At 48.7% G+C, this 27,432-nt stretch overlaps 1 protein-coding gene across 1 annotated transcript; it reads right to left on the bottom strand.

Annotated features, from left to right (window-relative positions):
* Positions 1–750: 750 nt before the first annotated feature.
* Positions 751–14,161, bottom strand: ZNF286A (zinc finger protein 286A). Its single transcript, XM_066358172.1, has 5 exons — positions 14,103–14,161; positions 11,941–12,029; positions 8,033–8,147; positions 5,529–5,621; positions 751–3,562 (listed from the first exon to the last, which is right to left on the bottom strand). Exons 1-5 carry the CDS (start codon positions 14,158–14,160, stop codon positions 2,331–2,333), a joined length of 1,587 nt encoding a protein of 528 aa, XP_066214269.1. The 5' UTR covers position 14,161; the 3' UTR covers positions 751–2,330.
* Between the last annotated feature and the right edge of the window lie 13,271 nt (positions 14,162–27,432).

Genomic DNA, 27,432 nt, shown 5'->3' with positions numbered 1-27,432 from the left:
ATTTGGTGCAGATTTCACATTTCTATCATCTTTTGTTGCTTTCCTGTGACCGGTCAAAAGTGCACCATGACTTTACGGACACACTGTATTTTAGGCTTTTCTGACACACACTCTCTGCTGCAACTACTCAACTCTGCCCTTTATGGTATAAAATGGCTGACATGTAAATGAATGAGAGTGGCTGAATTCCAATGAAACATTCTTTACAGAAACAGGCAGTAGACACACTTAATCTATGGGTCAGGGCACTTTGTCAACCCCCGCGTTAGACCGACACTGAACAGTAAGGTGATAACAAGGGCTGAGCCCCTCTTCCTTCATTTTGTTCGTCAGCCATTCTGCCGACGTCTCGGACCTTGAGCCTTCCCAACCCTCTTGACTCCTTTCAATGTCTTAAAAAGAGTTCTTTCTAAAGCCTCTGCCCAGTCCTTTCCATCCCACTTCTTTCCTGTTGACTTCCACCATTGCTGGATTGACGATCAACCCATCCTTAACGAGCTTGCTCTCCACCACGACCACTTTTAACACTTCAGTCTTCTACTTTTCTTCAGTGATAGAACTCAAGTCTACAGAGAGGGAATTGTAAGTCACAGGGACATAAAAGATAAAAGTTATAAGAGAAGAATCTATTAACTACTTTTCCCCTTTTTCTATGAACATCTTTTCACACAGTATGTAATAAAATAACAAACAAAAAAAAAAATCCGACATTTGTATAGTGTTTTGCTAAATATTTATTTGAACGTTTACTTTTACTTGTGTTCCCCATCCCATCACTGGTCTTTGGTTACCCAGGTAGGAATATCAATAGATCATGTGGTTTCATGCCTTTCTGATCTTCTTGAAAGGGCTCTGGGATATAGCAAAGACTAGCCAACATATAGAGAGAACAAGAACAAAAAATAATGTGGGTAAACATGAAGGTCAGAAGAATGACAACTTCTTCACAGAGAGAAACTGCTTATCCACAGGTGAGTCACTGTCCTGTGAGCTCTTTTCCGTATCTAACAGAAACACATGTCCTGTGTCGCACAGCTGCTTCCGTGCCATTTCTTGACATGCTCACACATTGAACCCGTCAACGTGTGCAGATCCTCAACATCCCAGCGGCTTTTCCTCAAAGCGACATAGTTTACAGAATGTATAATAATGTAAAGAAATGAAATCTAACACTGTATTTACAGAAAACCAAGGATTTATTCAGGGAATGCCAAGGATAAGAGAGGGACTTGATCAAAATCCACAGTGAAGATTTTGACCCGTGCTACTTCAGGATAACTTCCAAGGAAGTAAAAACGAAGCTCTCTCTACACAGCAGAAGGACCACCACCGTCTAAATCTATGACCAGCACCATCCATGTGAACCTACCTTAGAACCCGCTCTAAAGACATTCTATTTGTGTTCATCAAATTAAACAGTGGCCATTTTGGGGGAGAGGGAGGAATACAAAGCATATTTCAACTTTTAACCTTTAGTTTTTATTTATTTATTTATTTGCTAATAGAAATGACACTGTCTGTAAATCTGGATCTCTACTTTGGATTCAAAGAGGAACAACTCTGTCTTCCTGATGATAAGGACATGAACCCTCTAACCTACCAAATAAGAACTTCCTTACAAGCTATAACATGGTTAGGACATAGAAAAGAGGAGAAACTGGATTCCATGGTGATTATATTGCTACCCACTTCTGAGGATTTCTTGAATTTTCACAACTGTGTATTGGAGAGGGGTTAGGAATAAAAATCTGAAATTTATGGCTTTCATAATTATCAAATTATGAGCTTCCTAACGCTGGTTGGTTGGCTCAGTGGATAGTGTTGGCTCAGCATGCCGATGTACGGGGTTCGATTCCAGGTCAGGGCACACATGAGAAGTGACCGTCTGCTTTTCTTTTCCTTCCTCTCCCCCTTCCCTTTCTCTTCCCTTTCTGCAGCCAGTGGCTTGATTGGTTCAAGTGTCAGCCCCAGGCACTAAGGATAGCTTGGTTGGTCCTAGTGTTAGCCTCAGGCACTGAGGATAGCTTGGTTGATTCCAGCATTGGTCCCAGACGGGGGTTGTCAGGTGGATCCCAGTCTGGCGCATGCGGGAGTCTGTCTCCCTATCTCTCCTCCTTTCACTTAAAAAAAAAATTATGAGCTTTCATAATTATGAAATCAATAGATATGAGGAACATTTTGTTTATGGCTCAAAAATATGTACTATGCAAGTAAAATTAGATGCATACAAAATTGGTCCGTAAGCAGCATTTTAAGGGTCCTTCACTTAACACTCTTGTATTCAACACAGTGATAAAACCAACTTACATTTCTTCACATACAGTAATTTTTCAGGGTTGTTCTTCTGTATGAATTCTTTGATGTCTGATGAGGGAGGAACTGCACTTAAAGCTTTTCCCACACTCGTTGCACCTGTAGGGTTTCTCTCCAGTATGAGTTCTCTGGTGTTGAATAAGAGCTGATGAATGAATAAAGGCTTTCCCACATTCATTACATTTGTAGGGTTTCTTTCCAATATGAATTCTTTGATGTTTAGCAAAATTTGAACTCCGGCTGAAGGTTTTCCCACACTCGGTGCACTCGTAGGGCTTCTCTCCGGTATGAATTCTTTGATGCTGAACAAGGTGAGTGCTTTGACTAAAGGTTTTCCCACATTCGCTACACTCGTATGGCTTTTCTCCAGTATGAACTCTCTGGTGTTTGGTGAGGGATGAGCAATGGCTGAAGGCTTTCCCACACTCCTGACATTTATAGGGCTTCTCTCCGGTGTGAGTTCTTTGATGTTTGATGAGTGCTGATGAATGAATGAATGCTTTATCACATTCATTACATTCGTAAGGCTTCACTCCGGTATGAATCAGCTGATGCTGTACCAGGTGAGTACTTCGATTGAATCCTTTCCCACATTCACTGCACTCGTAAGGTCTCTCTCCGATGTGAATTCTCTGGTGGATTGCAAGGGATGCGCTTTCTGTGAAGGCTTTTTTGCACTCAGTGCACTCAAAGAGAATTCTCGTATGAGTTCTCTGATGCTTCGTTAAATTAGCTCTGTGGCTAAAAGATTTCCCACATTCGTTGCAGCTGTAAGGTTTCTCCCCGGTGTGGACTCGCTGGTGTCGGATAAGCACTGAATGGTAAGTGAAGAGTTCACCACAATCGTTACATTTATGAGGTTTTTTCTCCTTATAGGTTCTTTGCTTTTTCCTTAAATTTGATTTCTGTTTCAGTCTTTTTTCCAGCGTATGAAAGGCATAGGATCCTTTAGAAACTCTGTCCTGAGTGAGAAGGACAGACTTCTCACTCAGGTTTTTCCAGTACCCATCGTGCTCGTGAGCTCTCTCTCTGGGAAGTGAGTTCACGTAGGTGAACATTTCTCTCAGGTGTCTCCCCTGATTTCCCTGCTGACTCTCTAACAAACTTCCACACTCATCAGTGGTTTCCAGGCTGGTCTCGTAGGCACTGTTCCCTGTCGGTCTGCCCGTTAGTGCAACCTGGCACGCTTCTTCTCCGGAACAGTCTCGCCCCGAAGTCGGCTCTTTGCTCTCAGGTCTACTTTCCAAATCTGAAAGAAATTGGAAATGCACATTTCCTTCATTTTTTTTCTGGCTCAACCAAAAGGTTGTTCTGAAGTAAGTAAGAGTAATAAAGGTGAAAAGCACGTCTTCAGTGAGTAAGTGGGTCTGACACACGGGATGATTTGCAGAGAGAGGAAAAATGAAGAGAAACGCAGGATAAGCAGAGAAAATGAACAGATCGTATCCAGGAGTCAACGGGGGAAAAGATGACCAGAACGAAAGAAGGAAGGATGCAGATGAAGCAATCCATCACCACATTTCCAGCAGGATATGGGCATACTAAAATCATGAAATGAGCATAGTAAAATACTACTGTAGTAATACATATCCAGGCAGTAATCACTTGAGTGCTAAGGACAGTTTCAACTTCTAAATTTTCAGTCATCCAATCCTACACATATCCAAATACGCATTCCATTTCCAGTTTAACCTTTTCTAACAATGCTTTTATAAAAAAATCTCCTATGAGCTCCCAAAGATATAATGGCAAATCTACACATAAGACTACTTTTTACCACGCTAATTGTATTTTGCAAACGTCACTCTCACGATATAAAGAATGGAGTGCCTGGAGGCAAAGGTGGCATCAGGCAGAGAAAGGATCACTGTCTTCCCAGCAAACAAAAGGAGAGGGAGGTACGGTAACAAGGAAGACATACTGAGAATATAATTAGATAACCACACTGATGAACTGGATAAAGGAGAGTGATGGAAGTGTGAAGACTATTCACAGATCTAGGCTTGCACAATCTAATAAGACGATGAGTGTCGTCAAGACAGTTATTAGAAAAAGGCCCAGCTGAGGAATGGAGGGTGTGGGCATATATGTATCAGGCATTTAGTTTCAAATACGTTGTATTTGAGGTGTCTTTGATATAGGCAAGTGGAGACATACACAGATGTTGAGAACAGGCGCAGCAAGGGGAGGTCTAGGATGGAAACAACTTTGGGATTGATAGCAGGGGTCTCCAAACTTTTTACACAGGGGGCCAGTTCACTGTCCCTCAGACCATTGGAGGGCTGCCAAATACAGTGGTCCTCTCACTGACCACCAATGAAAGAGGTGCCCCTTCCAGAAGTGCAGTGGGGGCCGGATAAACGGCCTCAGGGGGCTGCATTGCAGCCCACGGGCCGTAGTTTGGGGACACCTGATATAAGGGATAATAATTTGCTTATGGGAATAGACGAGACTGCTGAAAAAACAAGAAGCTGCAAACTGGGGACCAGTTGGATAAATCTGGCCCTCAGACATCTGTTTGGACCACACTGCTTATACAAAATTTTGAGATTAGTTGCCAACAGTTAAAAATAGGAAGATTTCAGCCCTGGCCGGTTGGCTCACCAGTAGAGCGTTGGCCTGGTGTGTGGATGTCCTATGTTGGATTCCAGTCAGGGCGCACAGGAGAAGTGAGCATCTGCTTCTCCACTCTTCCCTATTCTTCCTTCTCTCACACTCTTCTCCTCCTGCAGCCATGGCTCAAATGGTTCAAGCAAGTTGGCCCCGGGCACTGAGAGTGGCTCCATGGCCTTGCTTCAGGCACTGAGATAGCTCGGTTGCCAAGCAACGAAGCAGCAGCCCCAGATGGGCAGAGCATCACCTGGTAGGGGGCTTGCCAGGTGCATCCTGGTAAGGGTGCATGCGGGAGTCTGTCTATCTCCCCTCCCTCACATGGGAAAGAAGGAATAAAGGAAAAAAAAGAGGCAAATAAAACAAAACACTGGCACGTGTTTGATCTTGGTGATAGATCATATGTGTAGTTTCTCCTTGACTTTTGTGTGTGTGTGTGTGTGTGTGTGTGTGTGTGTGTATTTAAATTGCTACATAATTTAAATTATTAAAAAAATAAAAGCATGTAGCACTTCTAACAGTCTCTCTCAAGCAGTGAAAAGTGCCAGTTCTTCACCGTCTTGAGGGACCTCTTCTTTCTGAGGACTCCCATCCACCCGACTCACCTGAACAGCTGCTTCTGGGGACTCTTCTCTCAAGCATCAACGGTTCCTTTCCATTCTCCAAACTGTGGTTCTCAGGCTTGGAAACCGGAAGCCCTGCTCATTAAAAAAAAAAAAAAAAAAAGAAAGAAAAAAGGGAAGACAGAAATGGGACTTAGCAGCTATCTGTGATGGGCACAAACATCTACCCTAGAGCACAGCGCCACGCCCTGCTCTGCAGAGAGGACAGGGAGCTCCCGGCAGGTGCAGAATCAAAGAAGAGCACGTCTGCCTGGAGCTCAGAGCGCCCGCAGCGGGAGCCTGGCCCGGCAAGGGCTTCGCCTGTACTCGAAAACACAAACGCTTTTCCCTGTCAGAAAAGAAGAGAGCTCATCTCTCTTCCCCGAGGACGTCCCAGGAGACAAGGCAGATCAACCCTCAGCTGAGGGAAGAAGCTGGAGAAAAGGGGAGCCCAGCGTCCCCACAAAGTCCTGACGTGCTAACTAGAATTGCTGTCTCCTGCTTTCCTCTCTCTGTTTCCTCACTAACTCACTCTCTCAGGGGATTTGTTCCAGGAGGTTTCGGAGGGGCTGACACAGCTCTTCCCCCATCCGTGCAAACACACATTGCACATGTGCATGCAGGTGCGCCAGGGTGTGCGTGCACACTCACGTACACGCTCACGCACACAGAGTTGGGCACGGGATCCAAACAGGCCAGAGTGCCCATCTCGCTGGGTCTAGTTCTTGTTGAACTGGTCAACATGTGATCCTATTTGCTGAAACTCCCGGACAGAAGAACCGCCTTTCCCCCCGTAGCTCTCTAACTATAAGATGACATAACCCTAGAGCTGCCGAGGGCCATCTTCGCCACATGGAGAGCTCCTAAGAAAAAAGCCAATACAGGGCAAAGGCAAGCCGCGTGATTAAAAAATAAAAGAAGTTCCTGATAATATATTTGATTCCCTGAATCGAGGTTCTTTTTCCGCTGGGGAGTGGAATCCAGCACTCAAACCCGACCGAGCCCTGTCTCTGAACGAACAGAAGACTTTACCTTCAGGGCTGGACTCCACACCGTTCTAGGAGGACAGTGGTGGAACCCAGAGCCGCTGGGAGCACGGAATGGAAAGGTAAGAGAAACACTTACCCCTGGAGAAAGGGCGGAGATGCACACTAGGCCTAGCATTACGACTAAAGGAAGACAAATAGTTATAAATTCCACACCTAATCCAGGTTCACAAATGCCCAGCTAAGAGTGAGTGTCCTCAGAGCGAAGACACCCCATCTCTTCCCACTTCCTGTCAACATGCGCACCGATCAAGTCTTTTGCAGAAAGACCAGTAATAACCTAACTTCACTTCCTAACGCCACACTTTGAAGACACAGGCGAGCAGTAACCCTTGGGCGACAGTCCTCGACAGAAGCAGACATGGGTAAGTGTTCACAGTCACCCTGATGAGATTTCCAGATCATGGGGTGGGCGGCGGCAGAGGGTGGGTAAAAAGCTCCAGTCTCGCTGCTGTTGCCGGAGAGACTGCGCTTTAGTGCTGCCCAATGACCTGCTATTTAGGAAACAACCAACAGAGGAAGTAACAGCAGAGACGGAACACCTATCAGGGGTCGTCAAACTTTTTATAAAAACCGCCCACTTTTGCAGTGCTGGTAGACCTGGTCCCTACCACCCACTAGTGGGCGTTCCAGCTTTCATGATGGGCCCATCGCAGCGCTGTTTGGCTGCACGGTAGGGACCAGGTTGACCAGCACTGCAAAAGTGGGCGGTTTTTATAAAAAGTTTGACAACCCCTTATAGATCAATATACAAATGCCACTCAATCTTCCTGAGCCCTGAGCTGTATGCACGGAGGAACAGCGCAACTTTAAGTCACCCGTAGAACACAACAGCTGGGGGGAGGGGTGGGGTCATAAAACGCTGAAGAGACACTTTAGAAACTACAGACTTCTAGAAAGCGAGGTTGTAGTTTATTCTGAATCAACATGGACAAGCTGTTCGTCCAGGCTTTTAGCTGAAAACCCACAAGGCCACAACCTTCAAAGAAGAGAAATATCTTCAAGGTAATTCTCCTCTCCCCAGGGATAGTGCTGTCCCTTAGGGATCAGGGAAAAGCTCAGAGAAACCCCCTGAAAAACCACCAGGCAGGATCAAGGCGACCAACCGTTACTCAGTTCCAGAAGACCGTCAGGGAAAAGGTTACCTCTCTTTAAAAAAATAGACAAGTTTATTTAACTTACGATCAAGATTTAAATAAATAAATAGAAAACCGAGATTTTTTTTTAATCTCGTTAGCTACTGCGGAATTAGGTTTCTGTCCCTTGAATCCAAAGAATCCCGATTCAAAATCAGCATAGACAGTTCACAACAACCTGGAACAGAAACGGGTTTTGTCGGGGTCCCAAGGGATGAAGCCGTCACGCCCCCTGAACGGGGACTGGGAAAGCGAAGGCTGTGCTGAGCTACTCCGCTTCCCATAAAGTCACGACGTCCCGCAGGCAGCGTGCAGAGTCACGTACAGAGTGAGACCAGGTTCCTGTAGTTCTCCAGCATCACGTCCCTCTGCGCGGGGTCCAGCTTCCCCCACTCCTCGGGCGTGAGGTCCATGGCCACGTCCTTCAATGTCATGGATGCCTAAGACACAAAACACACTGTTGTTCACAATCTTTCACTTGATAGCATCCCTTTCACCCCGCCTCCAGTCGCTTGTGGCCCGGGGACAGAGGGACCGAATACATTTGAGAGGAAAAATGACAGTGATAAATGACAAGTATTTGAATAGTATTCAGATTCTGAACATTCTAGGTCAAGTCGCTGGGTATCAGTTATGTGTCAGGCACACTGCGTTCGGGTCAGCAGGTGAACCCAAAGAAACACAACCACGGTTTCTCCACTGAGAGTCAGTCATTCTTCTGGTGAATAGAGCTAAACCATGCACCACACCGAGGAGTCAACAGTGGAGTTTGGCAAAGTAAACAAAAGAAAGGCCGAGGAGAAAAAACGGCATGTCCACCTAACTCTTCTTGTGAGTCCTCAAGAAAAACTTGAAGCCTCGATCTAGCCAATCAGGAGATGAACAGAAATACAGACCGTGTAACAGAGAAATCATGGGATGAAAAGGTTGGCAGCGAACACCAAATCCAATTAAGCATGGAATTAATTCAAGGCAAAAAAGCATTCACTGGAAAATGATGACAAATTGATTTAAGGGTACAGATATAACTCATATATGTTTATGTGTAGAATTACAGAGAATTAAGTTAATATGAGACAAAAAAATACAAAACTGTAAGGAGGTAGACACATAGCAGTATCTTTACATGCCTTTTAAAATAAAGCCCTATACAGACTTTATTCCAAGGTTGTTGGAATAAATATATATCAAATGATATATCAAATGCTATCACTGGATAGAAAACACCTTCTATTCAAACATTCATGAAGCATTTGCAAAAGTAACAAAGTAAATTTAAATAAATCCCAAACACAAGTAGAACAGAGCAATAACTGATAAACTAAAAAACATAAGATCAAAATAATAAAATAAAAAGCTAAGCCAATTGCCAAACTGTACTCAAAGGTAATTTCATACCTTTAAACACTTCCATTTTATTAAAAAATAATATAAATAAACGAATAAAGCATATAGTCAGGTTAGAGATAGAGCAACAAACTAAGCAACACAAAGAATTACAGTATAAAAGCAGAAATTTAGATCTCCCAGCTACATCAACGTGAATTTCCTGATTTTGGAAAATAAGAGTAAAGTGAGGTAAAATGTTAACTTTTGGGGAATATAAATAGAAAGTGTATAAAGAATCTTTCTACCATATTTCTTTAAGTTTTAAAGTTATTTCAAAAGTTTCCAAAGATGGAAATAATCTGGGACTTAGAAAAATAGGAGACTCGTTCTTGGAAATAAAATAGAATGTAAGTCACTAAGCAGCAACTAAGTAGACAAGGTAGTTTGAGGAAAACAACTGTGATCTTACAATTTGTATATCCACAGGGAAAATAACACTCGATGGGAATTAATTTCCGGACCATTAGAAGAAAAAAAATCAGAACTAAAAAGCAAACTATTGCACAAAAGGCAGAAACAAATACAACAAACAAACAAAAGAACAAAGAAAGCATAGTCAACAGAATTATAAAACCGCATGGCAAGAAAAATTGGAAACATACAAGAAATCATATTAATGTAAATGAATTAATTTTCCTTTAAAAATAAATTTTTTTTAAGAGACAGAGACAGAGAGAGAGTCAGAGAGAGGGACAGATGGGGACGGAGAGAGATGAGAAGCATCAATCATTAGTTTTTTGTTGCGACACCTTAGTTGTTCATTGATTGCTTTCTCATATGTGCCTTGACCGCAGGCCTTCAGCAGACCGAGTAACCCCCTTGCTCGAGCCAGTGATCTTGGGTCCAAGCTGGTGAGCTTTGCTCAAACCAGATGAGCCCGCGCTCAAGCTGGCGACCTCGGGGTCTCGAACCTGGGTCCTCCGCATCCCAGTCCGATGCTCTATCCACTGCACCACCACCTGGTCATGCTAAAAATAATTTTTTTTAAAAGCCAAATACTGTTTACACAAAGGCATTCCTAAAAACACCCCGAAGTTGAGAACTAGGGGTGGGGAAAACCTAAGGAAATATCACATCTGAATACAGTTGTGCAAGTTCAACAAAAACACATGGAAAAATATACACCAAACTGTTATCCTCAGTAGGGAAACGTAGGGACTGAATCTGGGGAGGGAAGTAACATTATTTTTATACTCATATATGTCTGTGCTGTTCACCTGGTTTCAACGACCAAGAATGAAAACATCGATATTTAAAAAAAACTCTCTAATAAGAAAAGACAGAAACAGTCCAGGTAAATTCTAATAAGATAGTTATAATATCAGCATTACATTAAGTCTAATGCAGTGTAGAAAGGACAGAGAAAGTGTCTAAAAATTTCCATGAAAGGTGCAATCTACCCCGAGGCTCTGAGTCTTGAACCTGATATCAAAGGCTTCTCCTGGCGAAGTGTTCCGAGTTCCCCCTGGCTGCCATGACGACGCCTGGCCCCTGTAGTTCAGGTAGCACCCATCCCATCTCCGACTCATGGGTGGTGTGTGTGTCTATGCAGGAGTGCAGGTATATTCTGTAGGTCTGGCCAGTTAGAGAACTACACTTAGCTCTGGACAACACCTGGTGCGAGGCTGGGCGTGCCGCCCATTCAAGAGTTAATCCCTGGGCGTCTGCTGGGAAGACTGGGGCGGGGAGCTGCCCTGTGTCTCTGCTCTTCACCGTGGGAAGATGGAAGCCTAGAGTTAATGGGGACCAGCACTAGGGGGAAAACCTGCTTGAGAGGCAAAGGCAGAGAGAAAAGTCCAGTGAAATGGAGGAAACAGGTTCTAATGTTACTGCTTGAGACATTCGAGTCAGACCTGGAGTTTTCAGCTCTGCTAGTCAATAAACACCTCTTTTTGCTTACAGCAGTTGGAGCTGAGCTTTGATTGGCTGTAACTTAGAGCTTCTTGACTAACGCAGTCTTCACTACGAATGGAAGGCGGGTGAAAACCCAAGGAAGACAGGTAAGTGTGCAAGGGCCTGGAGACGTCACTTTTACCAATGGCACCGATGTACGATGTGCACACTTTACACAGGGGTCACGGGAGCAAAGGAACAGGCTAGCTCTGGAACCCTAGGGTGGTGGCATGCCACACACATCACGGAGAGCTCTTTTCTCTTACCCAACTTCTTTTAACAGAAATTTCAAACCTACAAAAAGTCGAAAGACTAATACTAACACTCATCACCCCTGGAGCACAACCAGCACTGATTCAACAATTCTTGTATAAGAGTTGCCCTTGTGGGACAGACCGCACAGAACGCTGCTTCACTTCTAAACCTCGGCCGGCCAGCGTTCACCATCTTGGAGGGCTGGATTTTAACCCTTTAAATCACACGTCCATAATAAGCTTTCGTTTCAAGCACTCCTTTGAACTTCTGAGTAGTCACTATTTTTGGAATTCACTTCAGCACTAGAGGTGCTTTCTTAGAGTTCTTACTCACCAGACACGGGTACGTTGTTTTCCTACAGAAACACATATTTTAAGATATGCCCCCTATTTTCTTTTTAAAATACCTTCCTAAGTTGCCAAGCTCAGAAACGAGCACAACAGGCTAAAGGCGGGAAACACTCCTCCTTACGTGCCTGTTGACTGACAATAAATACCAGATGGAGGAGACAACATGGGTTAGTAGGAAACATTATCCACCGAGTCCCTGAGCCATCTGAGTCGTCTCAGAACTCAAACTCAGCTCTCCAGACGGGCTCCAGTTGGCAAAGAAACTCCACACCAAAAAAGAAGGGAGAGCGTCTGTCCTCTGAGAAAGAAAGCGGAATTTCTATAACCGGCAGACACTCACACTCACCTGGGATCTGGCTATGAGGCGCAGGGCTGCCATTTCTCCTTTTTCTGGGCTCTTCTCTCGGGAAAAGGACGAATCCTGGGAAGACATAGCTACGGGCAAGAAGGTGGTGATTATGGGATCTAAATCTGTCTTGTGATCCAGATTTGTAAGACTAAAAATCCCTCCACCATACTAATGAAGCTTCCTCCAGATGGTGCAAATGAATGGCGCCCCAACAACTCATAATCCCTAGGATCACGGGGAATGTCCAGGAAGGCTCCCACTTAGGGGCCTAAATTCATCGTTGCTTTAATAATAACACCTACCGGGAGGCGGCATTCTCTAATCTAGAAATTAGAATTAGTTTATTTCCAAAGCTTAACCTACATTCAATATAAGAAAAAATATGCCCAGTTCTCAAAAGTCACCCTACAAGCTTATCTGTGTTTCTTTTTAATTTCTCCATTGATTAGAGAGAGAGAAAGGAAGAAGGGGGGAGTGAGAGAGGCATCAACTGTTGTTCCACTGTGTTGTGCACTCACTGGTAGCTTCCCATATGCGCCCTGTCCAGGGAGGGGACCCAGGACTGGGGCAGCGGGGAGGATGCTCTACCCACTGAGCCACCTGCCCAGGGCCATCCTGCAAGCTCATTTACAATGTAGATGACTGGATCCCACTTCCAAACAATTGTTATTAGTTAAGTCTGAGGTACAATCTAGAAATCTAATAAATGGGGGGGGGGGGGAGGTGTAGTAATTAATTCTGACAAGGAGGTCCCAGATCAAATTTCAAGAAAGCCTGGGCTAGTAATGCCTGTTTTCTATTACGCAAAACAAACAAAAATATCTGCGCTAAGATTGTTAAGACTGTTGTGCAAAGTGAAAGAACAGGTGCAGGATGTTTTTTTCCCCAAGAAAAAGCCAAATTCTCAGATTCACTGATAGTCTGGTTAAAAAGAACATGTGAGATAAGTAATTGAGGCTTTGATCATGCCTTCCTTGGAAGCGAACATTTTGGCCACGTTTTGGGTGGCTTTGAAGGAAGCACCGTGCACCCAGCTGGGGTGGATAAGGGGGTACTGTGCACCCAGCTGGGGTGGAGAGGGGGGTACCGGTCACCCAGCTGGGGTGGAGAGGGGGGGGTACCGGTCACCCAGCTGGGGTGGAGAGGGGGGTACCGGTCACCCAGCTGGGGTGGAGAGGGGGGTACCGGTCACCCAGCTGGGGTGGAGAGGGGGGGGGTACCGGTCACCCAGCTGGGGTGGAGAGGGGGGTACCGGTCACCCAGCTGGGGTGGAGAGGGGGGTACCGTGCACCCAGCTGGGGTGGTAAAGGGGGTACCGGTCACCCAGCTGGGGTGGAGAGGGGGTACCGTGCACCCAGCTGGGGTGGAAAAGGGGGTACCGTGCACCCAGCTGGAGTGGAAAAGGGGGTGTTCCCAGGCCAAGCCCTGCGTTCTCACTCAAGGAGCCCGTCCACGTCCCGGACAAAGAAGACTGGCGGGACTGTCTGCCACGAGCCACCTCCCCCGAGGCAGCGGACTTCTCTGCAGGAGGAAGTGCACCTTCCCCAAGTTCAACTTCAGCCACTCTCACCTCTTTTCTCCGGCTCTGCGGCCAAATCTCGCCCCCGATCAGCCGCCCCCCGGTGCTGAAGGTTCTGATCCCGCCTTCCCCGCCCCCTCCACTTACAGACCTCCGGGGACAGGACAGCGAGAAGCCCCGGAGGGCCTCCTGTCGCCCACCCCCACCCCTTCCTGCCTCCACTCGGGGGGGTCAGGCCCGGCTTCTTCCTCGGTCCTACGAGGGTGGCACCTGGCAGCCCGGGGACAGCACGCCCCCCGGATGCCCGTCCCCGCCGCTGGCAGCTGAACCCGAGGGGACGGAGCCGCTGGAAGAGCTGGCGCTGGGGCTGCCGCCCGGGTGCAAGGCGCGGGCCCAAGCCCGCCAGCCCCCCGCCCGCCCGCCCGCCGCGCCTCGTCTGCACCCACGTCCCCGGGAGGCGGCCGCCGCGCGTGGGGTTCAGACCGGAGCGTGCAGGGATGCTCCAGGCTCACGGTCCGCCCTCCAGGCCCCTCGTCCCAAACGCGCACTCCGGCCCCGACCCGGGCGCACAGACCGATGCCCCGGGGGACCCACCCCCGACGCCAAGCGGAGAAAAGCGGCCTGGCAGTCACCAACTCACCTCCCATCCGGGCTTGACAAAGGCGACCAACTTCTCCGGCCAGCTCGGCGTCGCGCATGCGTCACAAGGAGTGCGAGCAGGGCTGGCCAGCCTCACGCAGCCCCGGAACTACGATTCCCAGAAGCCTCAGCGTGTCCGCCGGGCTCCGTCGCTCAGCAGGTGGGGAGCCCACGTGGCGCCGTTGGGGGGATGCGAAGGAGCGGCCGTCTCTATTCTTCTCGCGAGAGTATGGGCCAGCATCCTCCGCGTTGGAGCCACGGCGCAGGGGAACATCCCTAGGGTTAGGTGGTCTGGTTTAGTTAGTGCGCGGGAGTTGCGCTTGTCTGCGCCAGGGACTCACAGCCCGGTGCTTGCTTAGGGCTGCGGAGGAGTTCAACCTAAACTAATGTAATGTAAGGTATATAAAAGGAGGCGATGGCTTTTAAAATATATATATTATTTTACCTCTCCAGACGTCTTTGCCTTCAAGTAATGTGAAAAGCATATTTTGAGGAACAGCAGGTTGGATACACAAATCCATAGGCTACTTGTAATATTGAAAATTCACATGTGTGAGATAAGTTGAAAAGATTTTTAGCCAATTTTAACAAATTTTGAGCAACAGATTCTTCATCTTTTTTCTTTCTTTCTTCTTTTCCAAGCAAGAGGATGGGGAGAGAGACAGACTCCCACATGCACCTTAACTGGGATCCACCTGGAAACCTCATCTGGAGCAATGCTGGCAACTGAGCTATTTTTAGCACCTGAGGTGGAGGCTCCACCAGCCATCAGTGCCTGGGGCGATGTGCTTGAACCAATAGAGCCATGGCTGTGGGAGGGAGAGAGAGAAAGAAGAGGGAGAGTGAGGGGTGGAGAAGCAGATAATTGCTTCTCCCATGTGCTCTGACCTAGAATCAGACCCTGGACATTCACATGCTGGGCTGATGCTCTACCATTGAGCCAACAAATCAGGGTCTCCCTTCATCTTTTTTTTGGTATTTTTCTGAAATGAGAAGCAGGGAGGCAGAGACACAGACTCCCGCATGCGCCCGACTAGGATCCACCCGGCATGCCCACCAGGGGGTGATGCTCTGCCCATCTGGGCGTTGCTCTGTTGCAACTGGAGCCATTCTAGCACCTGAGGCAGAGACTATGGAGCCATCCTCAGCACCCAGGCCAACTTTGCTCCAATGGAGCCTTGGCTGCGGGAGGGGAAGAGAGAGATAGAGAGAAAGGAGAGGGGGAAGGGTGGAGAAGCAGATGGGCGCTTCTCCTGTGTGCCCTGGCTGGAAATCGGACCAGTGACTTCCACATGCCGGGCGGAAGCTCTACTGCTGAGCCAACCAGCCAGGGCCTCCCTTCATCTTTTTAACCCATCTCTTCAATCCCTCGCTGCTCCTATCTGGCAATCATCAATTAGTTCTCTGTATCTATGAGTTTATTTCTGTTTTGTTCATTTATTTTGTGTTTTAAATTTCATGTATAAGTGAATTATATGGTACTTGTCTTTCTCTGTCTGACTTACATCACTTAGCATAATCCTCTCTATGTCCATCCTTGGCTGTGGTCATATATAGTAAGATTTAATTCTTTTTATTTATGGCTAGACTGGTACCATCTTTCCTTTATGGTTTGTGTATCAATGGAAACCAGTCCCTTGATTGGAGCATTTAAGCCATTTACATTTAAAGGAATTATCCATAGGTCTGCAAGCTGGGTGGGGAAGGGTCTACGAAAAAACAGTGGTTTCTGCCTGCACTTCTGTCCGGGAGCAAGCTGCTCCTCCAGTCCTCATCCTGAAGCCAAACAATTCAGTTCCTCTCTAGATGTCCTTGGCGCTATTCACGCTCTTGCCCCAGAGTTGGGGCTCAGAGTCAGCAAGTCTGTCAGTGGGTAAGTCTGTGCACCGTCCCCGTAAGGGGAACACCTGGGACACCAGCAAGCAGCCCTGTCTTCCCCTCAGCCACAGTCCCTGCCGGCTTTCACAGCCAGGAGCGAGAGGATTCCTCTTCCTGACACGGGACCCTGGGCTGGGGAGCTCGGTGTGCGACTGGGACCCCTGGCTACTCTGGAGAACCTCTGAAGCCAAAGTATCTCTTCCAGTTTTTTTTTTTTAAATATTTTATTTATTGATTTTTTTAGAGGGGGGGAGAGAGAGAGAGAGAGAGAAGGGGAGGAGCAGGAAGCATCAACTCCCATATGTGCCTTGATCAGGCAAGCCCAGGGTTTTGAACCGGCAACCTCAGTGTTCCAGGTCGACGCCCCATCCCACTGTGCCACCACAGGTCAGGCCTCTCTTCCAGTTTTTATCTGCCACGTGTGGGTGTGGGACCAGCCTGTCCCGTGTCCCTGCCTTACTAACAGTCTCCATGTGGCTGCTTCTCCAGTCTCCTAGTTGTAGGACTTCCATTCCGCCAGATTTTAGGTGGTTCTGAATGATGATTGTTCCGTAGTTCCGAAGCTTAGTTGTAATTTTGATGTGGTTGTGGGAGGAGGCGAGTATACATTTACCTATGCTGCCCAAGGAAAGCTTCTGAAAAAGGTTGGGAGAAAGCTTAAAAAAAAAAATAAAATAAAGAGTAGTCTGCACATTGAATGCTGCCTTACTTAATGCTCATAAAAAGTAAAGAAACGGCCTGTCAGTGCCTCCTTCTCAAGTTACATTTCTAAGATAAAGATGAAAATGAGAGCATTCCCATTGAAAAAATCTTACAAATGCTGTGACTATGAGAGAACCTGTTACCACTGAGCTTTTATTTTACATCTGATGGTTCATCCCGGAGAGACCACATAAATAGAGCAAAGCCTTCTATCTTGGCTTAACCATAAATAGCATCGGTAATGCACACATTATGCATGGTATATTATTAATGTACCAAAGTGGGAAGACATTAGACGATCTTCTTTCATATATTATTGACATCAAACGATGCACACTTGCAAAAACAAAACCCCAGAATACAGTAAAAGTATTGTGAAGCCATGGCTTAACTCTCCTTATTCAAAATCATTGTTTTCATAAGACCCCAGTCCTGGAATTTAAGTAAATATATAAATAGAAAGACTTCAGAAACATCAAACTTATGTATACAGTATAGTCATTACTGGAGAAAATATTTATCTTGCAATAAGTATGGCAAAGGCTGTAGTGGATAATTTTTTTTCTTTTTTTTTTTAAGCAAGAGAGAGAGAGAGAGGTAGACAGAGAGAGACAGACAGACAGACAGGAAGGGAGAGAGATGAGAAGCATCAACTCATAGTGGCAGCACTTTAGTTGTTCATTGATTGCTTCTCATACATGCGTTGCCTGGGAGGTTACAGCACAGCAACTGATCCCTTGCTCAAGCCAGCGGCCTTGGTTGGACTCAGGCCAGCAACCTTGGACTTCAAGCCAGCGACCTTGGACTCAACCCAGCGACCTTGGGCTTCAAGTTAGCGACCTTTGGGCTCAAGCCAGCGACCATGGGGTCATGTCTATGATCCCATGCTCAAGCCAACGACTCTGTACTCAAGCTGGTGAGCCTGTGCTCAAGCTGGCGACCTCGGGATTTAGAACCTGGGTCCTCAGCGTCCCAGGCTGACATCTTATCCACTGTGCCACCACCTGGTCATCTCTAATCATCTCTAATCATAGATTTTAGAATGGAAAAGATTGGAAAAAAGAAAGGGCACTTTTTTAAAAAGGGGCTTTTTATTTGACAAGCAATGAGATAGAGGTCTGCAGAGGTTAAGTGATATGCTTAAGTTGTTTATTTTGGGTAGTCAGTAGAGCTGAATGTCCATGGACTTTTTTCTCCAAATAATACCCCTTAGCTACATGCAGACTATAGAGGAGCCATACCAGGGCTACAATGGCCAGAGGGACCCTTGCAAGAGGGATCCTTTCAATCAGCAGACTGAATGGAGGGACAGGAAGAATCCGCCTTCCTATTTGGGGGCAGATACTGACCGGAGTACTGTGATGAGGCCACGACATAGGAGTGCTATGAATTCCTGCCACAGTCCTGAGAGTGGCAAGTGGGCACAAGCGGGCCAGGATTTGCCGTCTTTGTCTCTGCCTGTGGCAGTCGGGGAGCCACAGGGTAAGAATGGAATTTCTTGTGAACATCGCAAAGCTGTGACAATGGTTCTGTGCAGCCATGGGTTAGAGGTCACCTCGATTCTCTAACGTCAAGATTTTGCCTAATGTGATGTCTTTGTGAGCGAATGAATTAACACGTTTTGTTTGTTTACTTTGTACTCACAAGACTTTTATTCTCATTGGTCAGTAGTCTCAACCTAGAGCATTTCTTGTTCCCCCAGGGGACAATGGCCAGTATCTGGAGACAGTTTTGGTTGTCACAACTTGGGGAGAGGGTGTCACTGGCATTTAGAGAGGTGGGGTAGGGGATACTGCTAAAGGTCCTGCAGCGCACAGGACAGCCCCAAACAGAGAATGATCCCGCCCCAAAGGGCAGAAGTGTTGAGGTTGAGGAATCATTAGAAAGGCAGTTTACCATGTGACCACCAGGGGGCAGTCATGACTGCTGTTGTGATGTTAAAAAACTCAGGAGTTTTTCCCGGAGCATAGTTGATTGGAACAGTCACTCTTTTCTTGACTCGCACACGCGGGCGCGCGCTTTGTAAATTGCAAAAGTGATTTTTTTTTTTTTTTTTTAGCAACAGATTCAAATAATATAGAAGTGTATAAAGTAAAAAAAAAAAAGGATTCCTTTTTCCCTCTTCAAGTCCTACCCTTTATAATTACGTTTGATACTATGAATCTGCTCAGATTTTTTCTTATTTACATGTGTATGTGTATATAGGTATATGTGTGTATAGGTGCATACGCATATATGACTAGTGTACTGAGTCTTTTGTTTTGCAACTCACTTTTAAACATTGACATTATCCTGTAGACATCTTTACAAGTAACTTAAAACTACCTCATGTAAAATAAAATGGATGCATAATGTTCTAATGTGTGGATGTACTATAATTTATTTATATATCTGGATGTACTATAATTTATTTATGTATCTTCTTACTGATGGGCATTTGTGTCCTTTCCAGTTTTTTGTTTGTTTCTTTGTTTTTGGCTGAGACAAGCAATTCTGTGCGGTCATGGTGTTATTTCTGTGGCATAGATTCCTGGGAACATGAGACCTGGGTCAGAGTGTACGTACATTTAGAATCATGGTAAGTTGGCCGTAGCAATTTATAGTCTGAACAGTGCAGGAGAGAACACATTTCTCCACACTCTTGCCTATGTAGGCTACTGCCAATAGTTTTAATTCTTACTTGGCTCTATTTCATTCTTAATGAGGTTGGAGATCTGTTCATCTGTTCATCGGCTCGCAGAGTGGCTCAGAGGCGGCAGTGTGGGGTGTGGGGATTCCAGTTTGGAAGCCAGTGCCGGAAGCAGGCGTCCCCAAACTACCGGCGGGCCGCATGCAGCCCCCTGAGGCCATTTATCCGCCCCCCCCCCCCGCACTTCCGGAAGGGCCACCTCTTTCATTGGTGGTCAGTGAGAGGTGCACTGTATGTGGTGGCCCTCCAACGGTCTGAGGGACAGTGAACTGGCCCTCTGTGTAAAAAGTTTGGGGACCCCTGGAGGGGATAGAGGCGGTGTGTGAGAGACGGCAGAGGCTCGGACGAACGACCGTCATGGCGGTGGGACTAGGAAGGGTGAAGGTTCCGGAGGCGGAACTTGAAACGTAAACTGGGGATGGAACGGCCATGAGGGGTGAGGGCGAGGGGCGTTCCCTGGGTTTCTGGTCTAGGCCTCGGGGCGGGTGCTGGCGGCAGTCTATGGGAAAGAACCGTGTAAGGGCCGGCTGGCTGTGGCGGGACCTGCAGAGGGCCCACTTTCATTTTGGATGTGTCAGGTTTGAGGTGCCCGTGAGAAAGCCGGGTGTTGACATTTAGAAAGTACAGTGTGTCCGTAAAGTCATGGTGCACTTTTGACCGGTCACAGGAAAGCAACAAAAGACGATAAAAATGTGAAAGCTGCACCAAATAAAAGGAAAACTCTCCCAGTTTCATACCTATTCAGTGCAGTTCAATGTGGGCTCATGCACAGATTTTTTAGGGCTCCTTAGGTAGCTATCCCGTATAGCCTCTACAGACTCGTCACTGACTGATGGCCTACCAGAACGGGGTCTCTCCACCAAACTGCCGGTTTCCTTCAACTGCTTATCCCATCCAGTAATGTTATTCCTATGTGGCGGCGCTTCATTATAAATGCACCGATGTTCACATTGCACTTTGGTCACGGATTCGAGTTTAGCGAGCCACAGAACACACTGAACTTTCCTCTGTACCGTCCACATTTCGACTGGCATGGCCGTGGGCTGCTCCGCTGTATACACGGTGTTACTACATCATCATCTGCGCATGCGCACAGGCTGCCACATCATCCTACAGAAACTGGGAGGGTTTTCCTTTGATTTGGTGCAGATTTCACATTTCTATCGCCTTTTGTTGCTTTCCTGTGATCGGTCCAAAGTGCACCATGACTTTACAGACACGCTGAGGTTGGGGGGACAGAGTCTGAAAGTCTGGGCCGCAGGCACTCGTTTGCGCCCTTTGTCCCGACGACAGCTGCCATCTTAGGAAAGCAGGAGCTATCTGAGGGAGAGGGAGTAAGTTGGGAAGAGGAGGCCGTCTTGGATCGACCTTCACAGAGCTTCTGGCCTCTAGCAGCCAGGTAGGAAGGGAGGAGCAGGAAAAGCAGGCTGAAAAGTGGTGGCCGACCTGACCTGGGGGGGCGGGGGGCGCAGTGGATAAAGCGTCCTCCTGGAACCCTGAGGTCGCCGGTTTGAGACCCTGGTCGAGGCATATACTGGAGTGGGTGCTTCCTGTCCCCCCACCTTTCTCTTCTCTCTCTTTCTCTCTCTCTCTCCCCATCCCCTGCCTCTCTAATGTGGATGCATAAAATTTAAAAGAAAGAAAGAAAGAACAGTGAGCTAAATGCAGTGGTGTGCACAATGAGCTTTGTGACCCAGGTGTCTTGAAAATTTTCATTCCTTCCTGAAATAAGGCCAGTAGCAGCTTGAGGTACAGCTTGACCTCAAGTTCTTGTGGCAAAAGAGTTCAGGCCAACCTCAGAGTATGGCCTGTCAAGTATTGCTTTATCCGTTAGGCTGTTTCAGGGTATTTGCAGAGCAACCCATATACATTTAAGCCGTAACAAAACAGACAGAGAATGGATCGAGTCGGTCCCACAGCTCAATGATGCCAGAGGACTAAGGTCCTGTGAGCCTCTCTGCTTTGCCGCCGCTGTGAGGGTATCGCCCTGAGGCTGGTCCCTTCACATCTTAGGGTGGTTGCGAGCAACAATGCTTCTCTGTCCTCCTCTGGGGGGAAGGGGCTACTTCCCCAAACCTCTCTCCTAAGAGCCAGGAAAACCCCTGTGAATTTCTTCTTGACTACCATTGGCCTAGGTTTGCACAGGCTCCCCATTCCCTGGAGCAGTCCCCACCGGCCGCCGGACTGGACCGGCCAGCTCCGTACAGGCGAGCGGAGCCCACCCCCGGGGCTGGGCCAGTCCGGCTCCGGTACAGGCGGGCGGAGCCCACCCCCGGGACTGGGCCAGTCCGGCTCCGGTACAGGCGAGCGGAGCCCACCCCCGGGGCCGGGAGGGCCGGTCCGGCTCCGGTACAGGCGGGCGGAGCCCACCCCCGGGGCTGGGCCAGTCCGGCTCCGGTACAGGCGGGCGGAGCCCACCCCCGGGACTGGGCCAGTCCGGCTCCGGTACAGGCGAGCGGAGCCCACCCCCGGGGCTGGGCCGGTCCGGCTCCGGTACAGGCGAGCGGAGCCCACCCCCGGGGCCGGGAGGGCCAGTCCGGCTCCGGTACAGGCGAGCGGAGCCCACCCCCGGGACTGGAAGGGCGCGGCTGTCGGGAGTCACATTTCCCAACCCGTGGAGGACAAAAAAGAAAAGCTGATGTTGGGTGACTCAGTGCCGCTCGCACGTGGGATTCAGGCGAGTCTGGTGAGCGCGTGGGGCGGCCCGCCAGGAGTCTCATGGCGTGAGAAACCCAGACACCTGCTAGGGCAGGACTTAGCCAGAATGAGCCGGGCCACAGGTCCCAGTCGCGGGGCGGCGTGAGAAAGCAGTCTCCAGTCAGGCCGACTGTGTCACTAGGATCTGCCCTGGTCACCGCCTCTGTGAAATCATGAAGTTTTGGGGAGAAAAAGGGCCCTGAGTAAAAAGAGAACGAGCAGTTTGAGCAAAACTGATGGGTCACGGAGCACCCAACACCCTGGCTTTGCAACTCCTTTAACAGGATATGTTACACTTCTCTCCCAGGCAATTTGGGCACCTCTGGAGAGGGAGGAAGGTGCCCGGTGGTGTCCCCCCTGGGGACCTGAAGAAACACTGGGAGCAGGGGTCGTGCGGAGCTGGGACTCTGGCCATCGTCTGAAAGGGAAGGAGCAAGAAGAGATGAATGGTGACTGTAAATGTGACCCTGCTCAAATAGGCTTTCCCAAATTTTAGAGGGAGGTGGGCTGTCCTTAGCCCGTCCCTCATCTCACAGCTTAAGACAACGCATTTGAAGCATCCTTCAGGTCCTCGAATTCTGGTGTGTTTGGGAACACCGTATTATGAGTGTATGAATCCGTTGGCATTTGTATGATATCTTCACTCTCCTTTTCTCAGAGAACACTCTGGAAGTTTGTTGGAGCCCAGGCGGCAGCCCCGTCTGGTGGATGAGAGGAAACTGAGGCTCAGAGGAGGCTCCGCCACTCACAACCGTGACAGAGTTCGTAGGTTGTAGGATCAGGACACCAACCCTTTGACACTCTTAAGTCCAACTTTTCTTTCTGATGGTCTCTGGAGCCCTCCCATAACAAAACCACTCAAGAGTCCTGTTGAAGAAGCCTTCCTCCTGGAATATTCTTGGCAAGACAGAAACTTATTTCACTCCCGTGGAGGCAATAGCTTCTGTGTTTTCTTCTGACCACTCTCGTGTTTTATTTCGTTCCTGAGTCTCCTGGGCTATCCTCTGGAGGAGGGCTTCTTCCCCTCATCCCAGGAAACCCATGGGCAGATGTCAGGGGTGCAGAAATAAAGAGCATTCCTCAGCCATCTGGTTTGCAACAAGGCAGTGGTTCAGAATCAAAACCATCTGAGCAAAGCGCCCTGCCCCCCGGGGAGGGAAGTGAAACTAAGACTGGTGGTCAAGGGGCTCCCCAGACACAACACAAGCACCTTCCTGCAGGAAGGGGACTTTGTAAGGCAGAGCATATTGTTTACAGAGAGAATGACCCATTGTCCACTGAGCCTGGCCACAAACAACCCCTTGAGGGAGGGGCGGGTTGTGGAACTAGAATGACAGATGTTTCTCCTCCCTTTGCTGAGAGATCTAAGGGAGTAGTCCTTATTTGTTATAAAAATATAATAAGTACATAAAAACAAGAGCCGATTCCCAGATTACTGGAAGAGAGTTACAAAACGCAGGGTAGTAATTCCCATTGTACTGCAGCACCTGGGGCTCTGAGGCAGCACCCCGGGTTCCATCGTGGTGGTTCAGAACCCAGCATCTCTGGAAAAGTTACTTTGTTGCAGGAACAAAGGAGGCGACTCTCAGAGGAGAGAGAAGCTCAGACATTCTTAGCCCACAGACAACATGGCCCACTAGGCATCACAGCACAGGAGTTCCCCGGAAGTTAGCTCTTCTGTGTTTTGTATACCGTATTTCCCCATGAATAAGACACACGTTAATTTTAGGGCCTGAAATTTGAAAAAAAAAAAGCATTACGTAAAGTTATTGAACTCAAGTTTTATTCATCATAAAGTTCATGTAACTCCTCATCACTGTCAAAACTCCCATCCATTAGCTTGTCCTCGTCTGTGTCTGGTGACAAATCACCATCATCACAGATTACCTTGTCCTCAGTTCCATCCATGGCATTTGAAACGCCACCACCGCTGTATAAGACACACCAAGGATTTAGACCCCAAATTTTTTGAAAAACGGGTGCGTCTTATGCATGGGGACATATGGTACCTTTACGGCTTTAGCTGGCACGGGACAAGTGCCTGATTTCTTTGACTTCTCTGTCTGCAGACCTACGAGACTTTTGCATCTCCGGGAGGGAGGGCGGGGGCACGAGAGGAGGTTCGAACCATTTGTCCTTGACTGTTCACATATCCCGTTGTTCCTGCCTGCGTTGCAAGTTACTTCAGGGAGCTGATAAAGGTGCTGCCCAGCTGGGGTGTGTGACTTTTCAAATGAAGAACCCAGTCAGCCCTCCGAGTCCCTCGACCTCACCCTGATAAGCCTGAGTTCCCTCATCTACTAAAGTAGGAGCAGGGATAGCAACCTCTCTGGGCGGTGGTGAGGTTCACCCGTGTGATCTGTGTCAAGCCTTCATCTTGACACGGATGCTGGTATTATCGACATGGCACACCAGCTCAGGGCTGGACCCGGTCTGGGCTGCTTCGAATCTCCTATCTGTGCCGCCCCCGCCTGCTCATGGTCCAGTCTCGCCAGCCTCGACTTGAGCGGATGAAAGAAGGTTCCGGAGCTTTTGGCAGCGTCATCCTCCTGCAGAGACCCTGTTTCTCGTCTTCCCCGGTGTGGCGCCCCTGCTGTGCAGACTCACACGGGCTCCTGTGAGGCCCAGGGGCCCATCTGTGCTCGCCTCATCTCTTGATAAGTCTTTGTCCACCTTTGAGCTGTCCTGCATGTTTTCTGGAAAACACATGGGTTTTGGTAATTTTTAAGCCACACTTTGATCAGAATTAGTTCTTTCAGCCATTCGCATATGCGCACGCACACACTCACACTCACACTCACGGGTGGTGGGCAAGGGTTTGGCTTATTTCCTCCTGCTTACAATCAATCATCTTTTGTCACAACAGTGACCCGTGCAAGCCACTCCTCTGTGTGGCTCTGCTCTACAGAGGTCAGGCACCCGCGCAGTCAGTATGCTGAGTGTCTGGCCCCTGTTACCATCTCTACCCCACCATCCCCACCCCACCATCCCTACTCCACCGTCCCTACCCCACCGTCCCTACCCTACCATCCCTACCCCACCATCCCTACCCCACCTACCCCACCATCCCTACTCCACCATCCCTACCCCACCATCCCTACCCCACCATCCCCACCCCACCATCCCTACTCCACCGTCCCTACCCCACCGTCCCTACCCTACCATCCCTACCCCACCATCCCTACCCCACCTACCCCACCATCCCTACCCCACCATCCCTACCCCACCATCCCTACCCCACCATCCCTACCCCACCATCCCTTTTGTGTTTTTGCTGTCTCATGCTAGTACTTGCTGAGTTTGAGTTTCCTTATCTGTAAATGTTGGGAAGGACGAGGGTGGAGGGGATGGTTTTTCTAAGGTTCCTCCGACTCTAAAGATGTATAACCTCGCCCTAGCCGGGTTGGCTCAGCGGTAGAGCGTCGGCCTGGCGTGCGGGGGACCCGGGTTCGATTCCCGGCCAGGGCACATAGGAGAAGCGCCCATTTGCTTCTCCACCCCCACCTCCCTCCTTCCTCTCTGTCTCTCTCTTCCCCTCCCGCAGCAAAGGCTCCATTGGAGCAAAGATGGCCCGGGCGCTGGGGATGGCTCCTTGGCCTCTGCCCCAGGCGCTGGAGTGGCTCTGGTTGCGGCACAGCAACGCCCTGAGGGGCAGAGCATCGCCCCCTGGTGGGCAGAGCATCGCCCCTGGTGGGCGTGCCGGGTGGATCCCGGTCGGGCGCATGTGGGAGTCTGTCTGACTGTCTCTCCCCGTTTCCAGCTTCAGAGGAATACAAAAAAAAAAAAAAAAAAAAAAAAAAAAATGTATAACCTCGCAGAAAATCTACAGGGTCCTTCACCCTGGCCCTGTACATGACCCGCCTGCCCACCTGACTGCTCCCTGCCCGCGAGCCCGCCCTGCCTGGACACTACCCTTGTGAGCCGCTGAGTCGCGGCCGTCTCAGCACGCCGGCGGTGGCCGCTCCCAGGCTGGCCTCGGTTCACCTCAGGTAATGTTATAAAGGCAGGTAGGGCTCTGTGGAATGTGTGGTATCCCAGCAAACAGCTAGACTGGAGGCGCCCACTGTGGCCGGGGCAACTGTCTGACTTCCAGTTTAACTGGCAGTACCAAAGTTGGCTCGGGGCCTCGGGGGTGAGCCAAACTTGGAACCCATCTTCTGTCCCCAGGGCGGGAGATAATATTGTTACATTTTTTTTATATTGTTACATATTTTAAGAGATTTATTTCGCCTGACCAGGCACTAGTGCAGTGTATATAGAGCATCAGCCTGGGACGCGGAGGACCCAGATTTGAAACCCCGAGGTTGCTGGCTTGAGCATGGGCTTACCAGCTTGAGTACGGGGTCGCTGGCTTGAGCAAGGGGTCACTCGGTCTGCTGTAGCCTCCTGGTCATGGCACATATGAGAAAGCCATCAATGAACAACTAAGGCGCCACAATGAAGAATTGATGCTTCTCATCTCTCTCCGTTCCTGTCTGTCTGTCCCTCTCTTTGACTCCCTCTCTGTCTCTGTCAAAAAGAAAAAAAAGAGATTTATTTCATTTGTTACAAGTAGGTTACTTTGCCATTTTTGACCTAACGCATGAGAATAACGAGGTTCATCTGTGCAATTACTTTGGGTTTTGTTATCACTGTAGTTGTCAGAGTTGCTATGGAGAGTCAACACATCGGTGATTGTGCGTACTGTGTGCCACATAGAAAGGTCAGGCCTTCGGGTCTGGAATTCATTGACTATAGTTGCAGAGTGAGGTCAAACTCCAGGGCATAGAAGGCGGGCCGTCCCCTCCCACAGGTTCCTGGGCAGTCCTGCAGCTAATTCTGGCCCTGCCTGCCTGGGTGGTTACAAAGTAGAGGTGATCAAGGGTGCACCATGGTCACACCTATTGGCAAACAGAAGGACGCCCGGGAACACCTCGGGACTAGAGCTCTGTGGCTCACGCAGGAAATGACCCTGGCGCACATTCTCAGTTAGAGGGTGTCCATAGCTAACGGCACCGGGATTCCGGCCAGCGCTCTGCCCCCCCTCCCGCAGCAGAAGTCCGTCAGGTGCTGTGGTAGGTGCTGGACAGCTGGACCCTATTGGAGTTTGTCGTCTAGTCTTCTGAGCAACACACGTGTCCCCAGTCTTTATGAAGAGAGAGCATGTACAATACCCCGGGAAGATCGCTCCTTTCCGAGGGCCCCAGTCCCTGCCCCACAGAGAGATAGGCGTGGGAGTGTACGGCACAACCCCCGTGTTCTGAGAGTGGGAGCAATGATCCTTTGAGCCTGTCACCTCTCTTTTCTCTCCATCAATTCATTCTCTTGTTTTGCTAGCAAAGATCAATGAACAGATACTCTATGAGAAACGCAGGGCTGGGCACCA

Source organism: Saccopteryx leptura, unplaced genomic scaffold (genome assembly GCF_036850995.1).
Source record: "Saccopteryx leptura isolate mSacLep1 unplaced genomic scaffold, mSacLep1_pri_phased_curated manual_scaffold_76, whole genome shotgun sequence".
In the NCBI taxonomy this organism is placed as follows: domain Eukaryota; kingdom Metazoa; phylum Chordata; class Mammalia; order Chiroptera; family Emballonuridae; genus Saccopteryx; species Saccopteryx leptura.
Note: the sequence above shows the minus strand (reverse complement) of the source record. Positions and strands in the feature narration are given on the sequence as shown.

Bases quoted from the DNA above. Each gene is read 5' to 3' on its own strand.
- ZNF286A (XM_066358172.1), bottom strand. From the start codon at position 14,160: ATGCGCGACGCCGAGCTGGCCGGAGAAGTTGGTCGCCTTTGTCAAGCC. The intron at 12,030-14,102 runs GTGAGTTGGTGA...TCTTGCCCGTAG, and splicing joins TTGTCAAGCCCGGATGGGAG to CTATGTCTTCCCAGGATTCG. The intron at 3,563-5,528 runs GTGAGTCGGGTG...AATTTCTTTCAG, and splicing joins CCCCAGAAGCAGCTGTTCAG to ATTTGGAAAGTAGACCTGAG.